Below are 13270 nucleotides of genomic sequence, written 5' to 3' on the forward strand. Positions count from 1 at the left end.
CAATTAAAGGTGTTGTTTTTGATAAATCCTGGGATGACGTACGTCACTTGTAAGCTATATTACATCTTCGGATTCTCTTAAGTAAACTTTCCTTTTTAAAAAAAAAAAAAAGTTATCTACGTCACGTATAAGTTATATTATTTCTTTTGATTGTGTTCAAGGAAAACGTACAAGTCACAATAAGCTATATTATAACTTTTTATCCTGTTTAACTAAATTCTTGTTTTCTTAAAGGTGATATAGGTCACATTTATTTATATTATATGTTTTAGTTCTGGATGAATAAGTTCCTGGTTTCTCAAAGGCGACATACGTCACGTTTAGCTATATTATATTTTTGATTCGGTCTAGGCCGTCTTGTGTTTCTCCAAGATGAGATAGGTCACGATTTGCACTTAAATGCTCCTGGAGTCAATGCTTGTTTTATTTAAGGTGACACACGTCGCGTCTGAACGAGTGTCTGTCTATGCTGATCTCTGATGGACTTAAACTGCAATGGTGTGGACCTGTTGTAATTTAGTACTATCTCCACGGGCTAGCATGAGTAACGTCTTAATAAAGAAAAATTTTATTGCTCAATAAATATTGTTTATGCAGTTATGTTGCTGTTTATGGACCAGAGTCTTTCCAGTCATCTCACCCATTAACCTGTGCTACACCAAGCACATCAGCATATTGTCAACTCAGTTTTCAGATACTGAGTTGAATCACTCCATTTGTTGCAATGTCGATTTGCGTTTTCCTACATCCCCATTTTTCACTGTGCGGCTGATGGTCTTTCATGTGGTTCGATGCTTCAATGTTTTAAACATACGCCTGAACTATTTTTGTGTGATCTCAGATCATATATATAAAATTCACACTTCCCTGTAATTAATCACTACAAACAGTAGATGCCATTCGCGTGGACAGTAACACCATGTCGATTGCCGGGCAGATCGGAGTAAGGAAGGAGTTAAGCTACTCAGAAATGTCGTTTCAAACACGCAAAACACGAAGATGACAGCTGCCAGCTGTCAGCAAGATACCACGTGACAAATAAAGGTTCAGTGGGCGCTGACGTTTTCATGCTGACATCAAAAGAGCCATCCACACACACCGACTCTATCAGGTAGCAAGATAAGGTGGTTAATTCCACTCCCATGCACCACCACCACCACCACCACTACCACCATCACCAATATGTGCATAATCACTGAGTATATGAATCAGTCAGGTTGGCCCAGCAATTTATATTTATATTGTTGATTTGTGAATGATAATAATGAAAAACTATGAGTTTCGCTTGTATGTCACTAAATGTGAATTTCTCATACTTACTATTATTTCTGTTTTATTCACTTTTATCCTTTAGGAACTACAACACACCGTTTAATACACACGGCTGTAAACCTAAAAATTATTCCAAAGTCGACTTCACACACGGTTTTTAAAATATATGAACTGTCACGCGTAAAAGTTTGTCCATACTTCTACTGCTATTTTGATCACGTGTTTTGCACTAAATATTATTTCTATTTGACTGTTCTCATGCTACATTATTACAGAGAGAGAATATTATTTCGACATAACGTAAATCTCAAACTTTTAGCTATTTCTTTGCCCTTTCGTGATGTGAAAAATTAAAAAAATCACTAAATATTATAATTATAAGATTATTACTCATGCATACTGTCGATTTTCTTGACTTTTGCATTTGACGTCCTCAAAAGTTGAAACAAACAAACGCATAACCGTATTATATCAGAACCATCGTTGTTTTCGAGTACATACTACAGTTAATTTCAACTGAAGATAAGAGCTTCGTATACAATGCGTCATGTGGAAAAATTTAATTTATGGGTGACTCTGGATCATACATTCCGTTTTACTGTACATAATCAAAAACTTTAACTGTTTCAAACTGCAGTGCAACTGTCCAAGGATTAGTCGGTTGTACTCCCTGTAAGATGGTTAATTATTCTGCACGAGGAAACAGCCACAACACGGGATTAAACAATTAGCGAAGCAGGCGAAAGGGAATACAAACGTTTAAAAAAAGGAGATTGACTGGAAGTGCAAAATGGCTAAGCACGAACAGTTAGAGGAGAAACGTAAGGATGTAGACGCATATACCACAAGTGGCAACATAGATACCGCCTACAGGAAAATTAGTGGGACCTTTGGAGAAAAGAGAACCACAAGTTTGATTATCAAGAACTCAGATGGAAAAGAATTCCTAAGTAAAGAAGGGAAAGCAGAACAGTGGATGGAGTAGATTGAGGGTCTGTACAAGGGAGAGGTAATTTAGTGTAATATAACAGAAAGGGAAGAGGACGCAGAGGAAAATGAGAAGGGAGATATGATACTGCATGAAGAATCTGACAAACCACTGAAAGACTTCAGTCGAAACAACTCTTCGGGAGTAGACAACATTTCGTCAGAGGTACTGATAGTCTTGGAGAACCAGCGAATGACAGAACTCTTCCATCTGGTGAGCAACATGTTCGAGACAGAGGAAATACCTTTAGACTTAAGGGTATATAATAAGGGTACATAATAAGGGCACATAATAATACCAATTCCAAAGAAAGCAGGTGCTGAAGGTGTGAAAGTTACCGTACTATCAGTTTTATAAGTCACGGCTGCAAAATACTAACACGAATCCCGTACAAAAGAATCGAGAAACTGGTAGAGGCCGACCCAGGGGAAGATCAGTTTGGGTTCCGGTGAAATGTAGGAACACGCGGGGAAAACTGATTCTACGACTTCTCATAGGAGACAGGTGATGGAAAGACAAACCTATGTTTACAGCATCTGCAGACTTAGAGAAAGATTTTGACAATGTTGACTCGAATGCTCTGTTTGAAATTCTAAAGCTGGCAGGGCAATTTGTACAGAAACCAGATGGCAGTTATAAGAGCCGAGGGCACGAAAGGGAAGCAATGTTTGAGATGGGAATGAGACAGAGTCGCAGTCTATCCCCGATGTTATTCAATCTGTGTATTGATCATACAGTAATTGATTTGGAAGAGCATTTGAACCGAATGGACAATATCTTGAAAGGAGGATATAAGATGGACATCAACAAAAGCAAAACGAGGTTAATGGATTGTAGTAGAAATAAATTAGGTGATGCTGAGGGAATCAGATTAGGAAATGAGGCACTTAAAATGGTAAATGAGTTTTGCTATTTGGGAACCAAAACAACTGATGATGGTCGGAGTAGGGAGAATATAAAATGTAGACTGGAAATGGAAAAAAGTGTTTCTGAAAAGAGAAGTTTGTTAACATCGAGTATAGATTTAAGTCTCAGGAAGTTTTTTCTCAAAGTATTTGCATGCAGTGTAGGGAAACATGGACAATAAATAGTTTAGACAAGAAGAGAATATAAGCTTTCGAAATGTAGTGCTACAGAAGAATGCTGAAGATTAGTTGAGTAGATAACGTAGCTAATGAGGAGGTACTAAACAGAATTGGGGAGAATAGGAATTTGTGGCACAACTTGACTAGAAGAAGGGATCGGTTGATATGACATGTTCTGAGGCATCAAGGGATCAACAATTTAGTATTGGAGGGATGCGTGAGCAGTAAAAATCGTAGAGGGAGACTAAGAGATTAGATGCACTAAGCAGATTCAGAGCGATGTAGGCTGCAGTAGTTACGCGGAAATGAAGACCCATGCACAGGATAGGATAGCATGGAGAGCTGCATCAAACAAACTGAAGACCGCTACAACAACAACAAAAACGTCATCCTGTGAAAGGGGAAGGCTGCATATTGCCCATTTAAACGTTTTATTACATACGTATTACTACATACTGCCTGCGCAGTTGCATAAAACTTGTATTTCTCTAGCAGATTGGTCTGTCGGACCTGAGAAACCTGTGTGTAACTATCGTATACTTTTAGAAATATTGGAAACAGAAACTCTTTACTTTCATACATTACTTGTAAGTAAAATGTTTTATTCCACTATGTGTTTGAGGAACATGTAGAAAGAAGTAATGAGATATAGCGTAAACATCCACCGGACATCGTTTATACCAGTCCTCTCGTAAGTGTGTTTTATTATCAAAAAAACCCTAAGTACGACAAGTGTCCTACAAGCCTTTGCTAACTTTCATATGCAAAATAGAGGTTTTAGTTTATGAGTTGGGCAATGAGGATGCTAAGCAAAACAGGTTTTTTACAAGGCACAACAAAGAAACGTTAGCGTATCTCTCGTCTCTAGCAGTGTAAGAAATGACAAGTTGCACCGTAATACGGATTGTACGTTAAAAACTGGCTAGAGCTGTAGCTTCTCAGATTGCATCTACGTAAGCATCAATACTCCCCAAGCCGCCTAACGGTGTGTGGCGGAGGGTACTTCTGTTACGACTAACTGATCCCTCCTTCCCAGCTCTACTCGCACTGGAAGAATAACTGTCGATAAGCGTCTATATTAGCATTAATTTCTCGAATGTTCTCATTACGAAGGCACTGACGTACCACCTACAGTATAACTGTTTCTAATAACGAACTCCACAGATCGAATAAACCTTTGGGTTTTTTACACGAGGCATACATACAAAAGTTATTTGTGTACCTCATCTTCCTTATCGAATAACTTTTTTTTTTTTAAAAAAAAACCTTACTGAGTAATAATTAACAAAATAATCAAGTTTTGGAGAGATTGTAAGGGATAAACAATATTTTATTCTACTGTCAGTAAAGAATGATCTGTACAGTGAAGATGTTTGTTCGTATTGCAGGAGACCAGGTATTAGAGAGGTTAGTTAGACACCCCAAAGTGAAATTTCACATAAAGGTATCATTGATTCAGTTAATTGGGATTTACTTACATAATAATATTATCTACAGTATAAAACACGTAATCGAGCAGGAAAGTATTTAGAAACAAGCTACTTTTATCACTGGGAATAATGTCACATAAATACAAAATATAGTACATATTATAATTGGGCCCATGGGTGTTCGCCTAAATTTAATTGTGGAAGGGAGGAGGAATGAGGTTATAAATTTCCCTATTTGATATAAATTGGGAGGTCAATTTTGAGACATGTCCTGCCACAAGAACTAAATTTTACAGTTGAAACAGAAGTCTTATTACATCTCACAGAATCGATGCTTATCTACAGTGTATGTAATGAGTAAAGACTGTGTACTCCAGATTACCTCTGCTGCTCCCCCAATGACTGGAAGTAAATTCTGCAAAAAGTATTTCTGATATACAATAAGTTTAACAAACTTTCAACCTGACCTTAATGCTTTGCGTCATTGTAATACAATGTTTGAAAGTGATTCATACAAGACTGAATAATACTAGTGTTTGTGTCAGTGGGTGATAGTGGGTGGATCAGTAACATAACATTAGTAGTCATTTGATTGACATGAAATTCGTGGTGCACCTAGCAGAAAATGCAAATATCTGTATGACGTTTGTTTAACAGGGAGTTAAACTAATACGAGTAGAATAACGGGTGACTTTTTCACGTGTGTGACGTGTGTATCACTGTTACGTTACGTCGACAGCAACTTCTCCCTCCAGAACGCAGGACTCCGGCTGGCCATTTGGCGCTTCTGGTGCTCCATCGCCCCGATGCAGACGTGCCCGCCGTACCACCGTAGCATGCCTGGCAACCGTCCCGTCTTACACGGAGGCCACGACGCCCGGCGCTCGCTCCTCTATGATGCGGTAGTAGCTGAACACCACCCACAGGAAGTACAGCTCCAGACCTGAAACACCGACACAAACGCACCGCAACCTTTGCTTCAGACCAGACGCTGTGGTGAACACAAAAATTTTCCGACAACCGTAACACAGCACAGGACATGGATGAGAAGTTATCTACAGATACTGACGTCTTAGGTGGTCTAACATCAGCGATTTCAACTATACAAGTAAAACCGGGTGCCCCCTCCCCCCCCCCCCCCCCCATACTCAACCCCAACCGCAAACACAGAACGCCAAGGTTCATGTCGAGAGCAAGATCATCGTCAAATCATTCATTTGAACAGACATTGCCTAGATTACTCTGACTTGTAAGGACAGAACCATTCTACTGCAAGAATAAAAACAAACCTTGATTATTAACAGAATAGGGTCCTAGGACATTTGTCACAACATTGCCAATTTAGTTAAAAATCAAAAATTCAAATGTGTGTGAATTCTTATGGAACTTAACTGCTAAGGTCATCAGTCCCTAAGCTTACACACTACTTAACCTAAATTATCCTCAGGACAAACGCACACATCCTTGCCCGAGGGAGGACTCGAACCTCCGCCAGGACCAGCTGCACAGTCCATGACTGCAGCGCCCTAGACCGCTCGGCTAATCCCGTGCGGCGCCCATTTCGTATTTACCGGGGAAAAGTGGTACCAGTCAACTGATATTCAAAGTCCTGTTCCACGTTAATTGTACGACTGTCAAGTTACTAAACCGACGGGATCGTGGATGACTTACGAAGCTCAACCCCGTCCAAATTACTGGGTCAGTCAGGAGGAAAGGTATATACTTCGAAGGGTGATAGCGCGCAGCTTTCACTTGTGGGCAGAAGAAAATTTCAAAGACGTTTCTCAGTGAAAGTGTGGTGCGGTATTACTGATGACCAACTCTTCTGTCCAGTTGTATTAGATAACTCTCTTGATGGAATACGGTATTTTGATTTCCTGCGAAATGTGTTACCAGAAGATTCAGAGGATATTCCTTTGGGAACACGACTTCGTACGCAATTTCAGCACGACTGACGTCCGTGATTTTCAAACATCTTCATGTCCAATCCGGTTAAGAAAAGGGAATATGTTCATGTGAAATTTTCGTTTTGAAAATCACCAAAACAATCACTGCTCAAACCATGTACCTTTCGCCCTGACTCACGCTCTATATCGATTTTGGAACGGCTGGTATCAAGTATTTACAAACGGCTAGAAAATACCGGTCAGTGATGCATTCTTCGATAAGGTAGATGGGCATTCTTCTTTCAACCCCTAAAAACGTCGGTGCCAATAGTTATCTGCTATCTTACAGAACATAAGATCTGCAACCGCACTAAAAGAAAGAGTCGTGGTATGTACTGATTACACACGTGCTCTGTTGTTCTACATCTACATCTACATCCGTACTCCGCAAGCCACCTGACGGTGTGTGGCGGAGGGTACCCTGAGTACCTCTATCGGTTCTCCCTTCTATTCCAGTCTCGTATTGTACGTGGAAAGAAGGATTGTCGGTATGCTTCTGTGTGGGCTCTAATCTCTCTGATTTTATCCTCATGGTCTCTTCGCGAGATATACGTAGGAGGGAGCAATATACTGCTTGACTCTTCGGTGAAGGTATGTTCTCGAAACTTCAACAAAAGCCCGTACCGAGCTACTGAGCGTCTCTCCTGCAGAGTCTTCCACTGGAGTTTATCTATCATCTCCGTAACGCTTTCGCAATTACTAAATGATCCTGTAACGAAGCGCGCTGCTCTCCGTTGGATCTTCTCTATCTCTTCTATCAACCCTACCTGGTGCGGATCCCACACTGCTGAGCAGTATTCAAGCATTGGGCGAACAAGCGTACTGTAACCTACTTCCTTTGTTGTCGGATTGCATTTCCTTAGGATTCTTCCAATGAATCTCAGTCTGGCATCTGATTTACCGACGATCAACTTTATATGATCATTCCATTTTAAATCACTCCTAATGCGTACTCCCAGATAATTTATGGAATTAACTGCTTCCAGTTGCTGACCTGCTATTTTGTAGCTAAATGATAAGGGACCTATCTTTCTATGTATTCGCATCACATTACACTTCGCTACATTGAGATTCAATTGCCATTCCGTGCACCATGCGTCAATTCGCTGCAGATCCTCCTGCATTTCAGTACAATTTTCCATTGTTGCAACCTCTCGATACACCACAGCATCATCTGCAAAAAGCCTCAGTGAACTTCCGATGTCATCCACCAGGTCATTTATGTATATTGTGAATAGCAACGGTCCTATGACACTCCCCTGCGGCACACCTGAAATCACTCTTACTTCGGAAGACTTCTCTCCATTGAGAATGACGTGCTGCGTTCTGTTATCTAGGAACTCCTCAATCCAATCACACAATTGATCTGATAGTCCGTATGCTCTTACTTTGTTCATTAAACGACTATGGGGAACTGTGTCAAACGCCTTGCGGAAGTCAAGAAACACGGCATCTACCTGTGAACCCGTGTCTAAGGCCCTCTGAGTCTCGTGGACGAATAGCGCGAGCTGGGTTTCACACGATCGTCTTTTTCGAAACCCATGCTGATTCCTACAGAGTAGATTTCTAGTCTCCAGAAAAGACATTATACTCGAACATAATACGTGTTCCAAAATTCTACAACTGATCGACGTTAGAGATATAGGTCTATAGTTCTGCACATCTGTTCGACGTCCCTTCTTGAGAACGGGGATGACCTGTGCCCTTTTCCAATCCTTTGGAACGCTTCGCTCTTCTAGAGACCTACGGTACACCGCTGCAAGAAGGGGGGCAAGTTCCTTCGCGTACTCTGTGTAAAATCGAACTGGTATCCCATCAGGACCAGCGGCCTTTCCTCTTTTGAGCGATTTTAATTGTTTCTCTATCCCTCTGTCGTCTACTTCGATATCTACCATTTTGTCAACTGTGCGACAATCTAGAGAAGGAAGCACAGTGCAGTCTTCCTCTGTGAAACAGCTTTGGAAGAAGACATTTAGTAATTCGGCCTTTAGTCTGTCATCCTCTGTTTCAGTACCATTTTGGTCACAGAGTGTCTGGACATTTTGTTTTGATCCACCTACCGCTTTGACATAGGACCAAAATTTCTTAGGATTTTCTGCCAAGTCAGTACATAGAACGTTACTTTCGAATTCATTGAAAGCCTCTCGCATAGCCCTCCTCACACTACATTTCGCTTCGCGTAATTTTTGTTTGTCTGCAAGGCTTTGGCTATGTTTATGTTTGCTGTGAAGTTCCCTTTGCTTCCGCAGCAGTTTTCTAACTCGGTTGTTGTACCACGGTGGCTCTTTTCCATCTCTTACAATCTTGCTTGGCACATACTCATCTAACGCATATTGTACCATGGTTTTGAACTTTGTCCACTGATCCTCAACACTATCTGCACTTGAGACAAAACTTTTGTGTTGAGCCGTCAGGTACTCTGTAATCTGCTTTTTGTCACTTTTGCTAAACAGAAAAATCTTCCTACCTTTTTTAATATTTCTATTTACGGCTGAAATCATCGACGCAGTAACTGCTTTATGATCGCTGATTCCCTGTTCTGCATTAACTGATTCAAATAGTTCGGGTCTGTTTGTCACCAGAAGGTCTAATATATTATCGCCACGAGTCTGTTTTCCGTTTAACTGCTCAAGGTAGTTTTCAGATAAAGCACTTAAAAATATTTCACTGGATTCTTTGTCCCTGCCACCCGTTATGAACGTTTGAGTCTCCCAGTCTATATCCGGCAAATTAAAATCTCCACCCAGAACTATAACATGGTGGGGAAATCTACTCGAAATATTTTCCTTGCAAGAGCAGCTTTGGTGAAATATACTGTACAGTGCAAGGTATCCTAATAAATCTTTCGAGACTGAAAGAACTCCATAAACTGATCCTATGTGAAGCTCAGCAGTGCCTCATCGGCGTAAGGGGCAATGAACGCGCTGATCAGCCTGCCAGAAACGTGCGACAACTCGCACACACCGCTTGCCGCTTGCAGTTAAAGCAGACGATAAATGGTCATCATTGTGTACTGGGCTATCCAACAGCAGACGCCTCATATCCAATGGTTGATTAATTCTGGCCTTAAGCAAGATGGGATTGTCACAGTTAATGGACTAAGAGCAGGCTACGTGGCTACCTACAAAACTAAACACAAGTTAAAGTTAATACCCTCTCCAGATTGTAATTACTGTACAGCTAGGATCTTCATTGGAATTTGTAAAATTAAAATATTGAGAGCGGAAAATACTACACGAAGAACTCATAATTATTGATAACTTCTCACTCTGAACAGATACCAATACAATGAACTGTCAATCTTATAAAGGATTTCATAAGTTCATTACACTTTGTAAAAAGGGACCTTAAAGCCATCTGAAATAAAATCAACAAATAAAACATCCGGTATGCCCCAGAACAGAGTATTAGGGCAGCTGCTGATCATGTTAAGCATTAAAAAATTAGCAGAGAGCGTCACTTGGAATCTTGAGCTTTCCGCAGATGATGCCGTTATGTATGAGGGAACTGTGTCAGGTAAAACGTACAGCAGTATCCAATTAGTGGAAAAAAGCCAGCCAATTGAAATATCGGGAACTTATTGCTAGTGCAGAATAACTCTTAGCTGCACTCTTCGAGAAGCGTAAAACTATAGTATCCTATTACAATCCATTTTATCAGTGACAAACACAGAAACTGACGTCACGCAAGGTGTAATGATATGAAGTTTAATGATTGCATAGGCTCTTTGTTGGTAGAGGAGACGGCGCGTAACGATTCACTGGGCCTTGTTTCTCTTAGGGTAACCCCTAACCTTCCTTAGGAGATAAGATGGGGGCAACAGTATTGTAGCATGGTGCAATTCACAAATCATATAAATTTATCAAATGGAAATATGTATCGCTGTATGTTGTATAGTAACATTCTTTATGTACGTAGTTTGTGCGGTTAGCTAATATCAACTTTGCGTCATTTTCAAGCACGTGAAATTGTGGTATACCAACGTGGAAGAGAATAACATTGTCTGCATACATAATTATATAGATTAAAACATTAACAGATTACGCCGTCCGGAGTGGCTGTGCGGTTTTAGGCGCTATAGTGTGGAACAGAGCGACCGCTACGGTCGTAGGTTCGAATCCTGCCTCGGGCATGGATGTGTGTGATGGCCTTAGGTTAGTTAGGTTTAATTAGTTCTACGTTCTAGGCGACTGGTGACCTTAGATGTTAAGTCGCATAGTGCTCAGAGCCATTTGAACCATTAACAGATTACATACACATAACAACATTATAGTACCGCAGTGCTACTTGCATGCGTGACATCAGCTTCAGTGCATCACGTTTTACAATGGGTATGTAATGGATTTATCTTATACGAATAAGGTCACACGCCATAATTAAAGAATACGCGTGGACAGAATCCGGTCAACACGCTTCACCATCAAATGTCATATAATAACAACTGTAACAACGAGCTGTTACGATAATGCCAAAGAAAGTCCTACGGCTAACATCGCAGAACTGTCGATACCAACGTGGAAGAGGTAGTCTACATTACGTCATCTGGTATTGCACCAGACTTAACTCGCGTATTGTACACTACGTAATCAGTGACGGAAGGACATATAAGCAAACGTATTAACTTTTTATTCAGTTCATTGGAAGGAATTCATAAATAAACTAAAAATTTCATAAAATTTTTAGGGAGGTCCAATCCATTGGCTTACCGGACTTAAATCACATACTGTATTGTGCAGTACGCAATCAGTGACGAATCCCCATATATGGACGTACAGATAAACCTATTGAGAGGGGGAGGGGGGGAGAGAAGGAGGTACATCGAATATCGAATTTGAGTCACATGTAAATAAGAGCACAAACGGTAAAGGTTGGTCAGGTAATCTAGTCTGTAACAATGAATGAAGTATTAGGCCACCAATAATCGTGTTACTGAACGCTTTAAGCTTACAGGCAACAGCGACTTGCCGGCCGTGGTGGCCGAGCGGTTCTAGGCGCTTCAGTCCGAAACCGCACAACTGCCACGGTCGCAGGTTCGAATACTGCCTCGGGCATGGAAGTGTGTGATGTCCTTAGGTTAGTTAGGTTTAAGTAGTTCTAAGTTGTAGGGGCTGATGACCTCCGATGTTAAGTCCCATAGTTCTCAGAGTCATTTGAACCATTTCGACAACGGCGGCTTGTTACAGAATATATGAGCATGAATCAAAGTGCTAAACCGTCAGATATTGGAATACGGGTAAATTAGACGGAACCAGATAGGTTTTCCTATATCGGGTAATAGATAATGTTTCTGGAGAAGAGATTTACTTACCGAAGTCTCCGAGACCGAGCAGTAGAGTGACGACCGCCTCAACGGTATTGGCATACACGAAGAATATGACGATGGTCAAGGGGAACAGCGCGGCGTCTATGATGAGGAGAGCCACGTTGATGATGAGACACCAGAAGATCAGCCGATGGCGTTCCTGGAAACCCCCAAAGCTCTCAGCAAGGCGCTGCGTGTTGGTGCCAATGGCAGTAATTGTCATACGCGGGCAATACCTTCCTCTGTTTCCTTGGTTACCGCACATGTTGCAAAAGGGCTACTCACCAGCTGAAATCATTTTATGTTCTCGAGTTTGAGATGTGTAATTCCGTGAGTACAGTGCAAAGACGTTTCAGGCTGAGGTACCAAACTGATCCTCCGATTGGGTGGAACATTCTCAGATGTTATTGACAGTATGCAGACACAGGATGTGTATGTAAAGGAAAGGGACCTGGCCGCCCTCGAAAGTATCACATGAATCCATACCGCTTTCCAACGTAGTCCTACAAAAGCAACTCGTATTGCCAGTCAGAAGTTACAAGTGTTTACAACAACAGTATGGCGTGTTTTGAGTCGTCGGTTGCTTACGAATCTGTACAAGTTACAGGAGTCACAGGCTCTATGTCATGAAGACAAACGGAAACGTGTGGCACTTTCTGACGAGCATCGGAATACTATTGACGATAATAACACTTTCGCACAACGCATCGTGTTTAGTGATGGAGCGAGTTTGCATCATAGCGAGAGGAAGTTCAAGGAAAAAAATTCTTAATTTCGAATTAGGCGCCTGCAGGACCCACATGCAGACGCTCTACATGTACGAGATGCACCCTTATTCAATCTGTCGTGTACGACATCACAGTTTACTGCCCATTTTTCTATTATGGCTATTGCGGTTAACGGTCAGCAGTATCTTGCTATGTTACTTCCTTTGTCCGAGGCTGAACGGGGCATCTCCTCACCGGAGTCTCTAAATGCGTGAATACCTGTGTGAAACTGTACCTAGCCGTTGGATTGGTCGTCAAGCAGCCGGCGACTTAGCGTTTCTCAGCCGGCCTCCATGGTCACTCCATTTAACGCCCTGTGGCTTCTTCCTGTGGGGTTTCATTAAGGACAGCGTTTCTGCACCAACAGTTCCAGAGGACCTGGAAGAGTTGAAGAATTCGGTCCGTACTGCCACAACATCAGTGACGATGGACATATTTACCCGTGTGTTGCTGCGGATATTATTCGTATCACTGGTGGAG

General features: G+C 41.4%; 1 protein-coding gene across 1 annotated transcript in view; it reads right to left on the reverse strand.

Annotated features, from left to right (window-relative positions):
* Positions 1 to 4654: 4654 nt before the first annotated feature.
* The window catches only part of LOC126343335 (lysosomal-associated transmembrane protein 4B-like), a 90501-nt gene continuing 81885 nt past the window's right edge, over positions 4655 to 13270 (reverse strand). Inside the window, exons 6-7 of the mRNA XM_050001930.1 lie at positions 12030 to 12183; positions 4655 to 5718 (exon numbers count right to left, since the gene is read on the reverse strand). Coding sequence (XP_049857887.1) covers positions 5633 to 5718; positions 12030 to 12183 — 240 coding nt within the window. The 3' untranslated portion in view covers positions 4655 to 5632. The remainder of the gene's footprint in view (positions 5719 to 12029; positions 12184 to 13270) is intronic.

This window comes from Schistocerca gregaria, chromosome 1 (genome assembly GCF_023897955.1).
Source record: "Schistocerca gregaria isolate iqSchGreg1 chromosome 1, iqSchGreg1.2, whole genome shotgun sequence".
Lineage (NCBI taxonomy): Eukaryota > Metazoa > Arthropoda > Insecta > Orthoptera > Acrididae > Schistocerca > Schistocerca gregaria.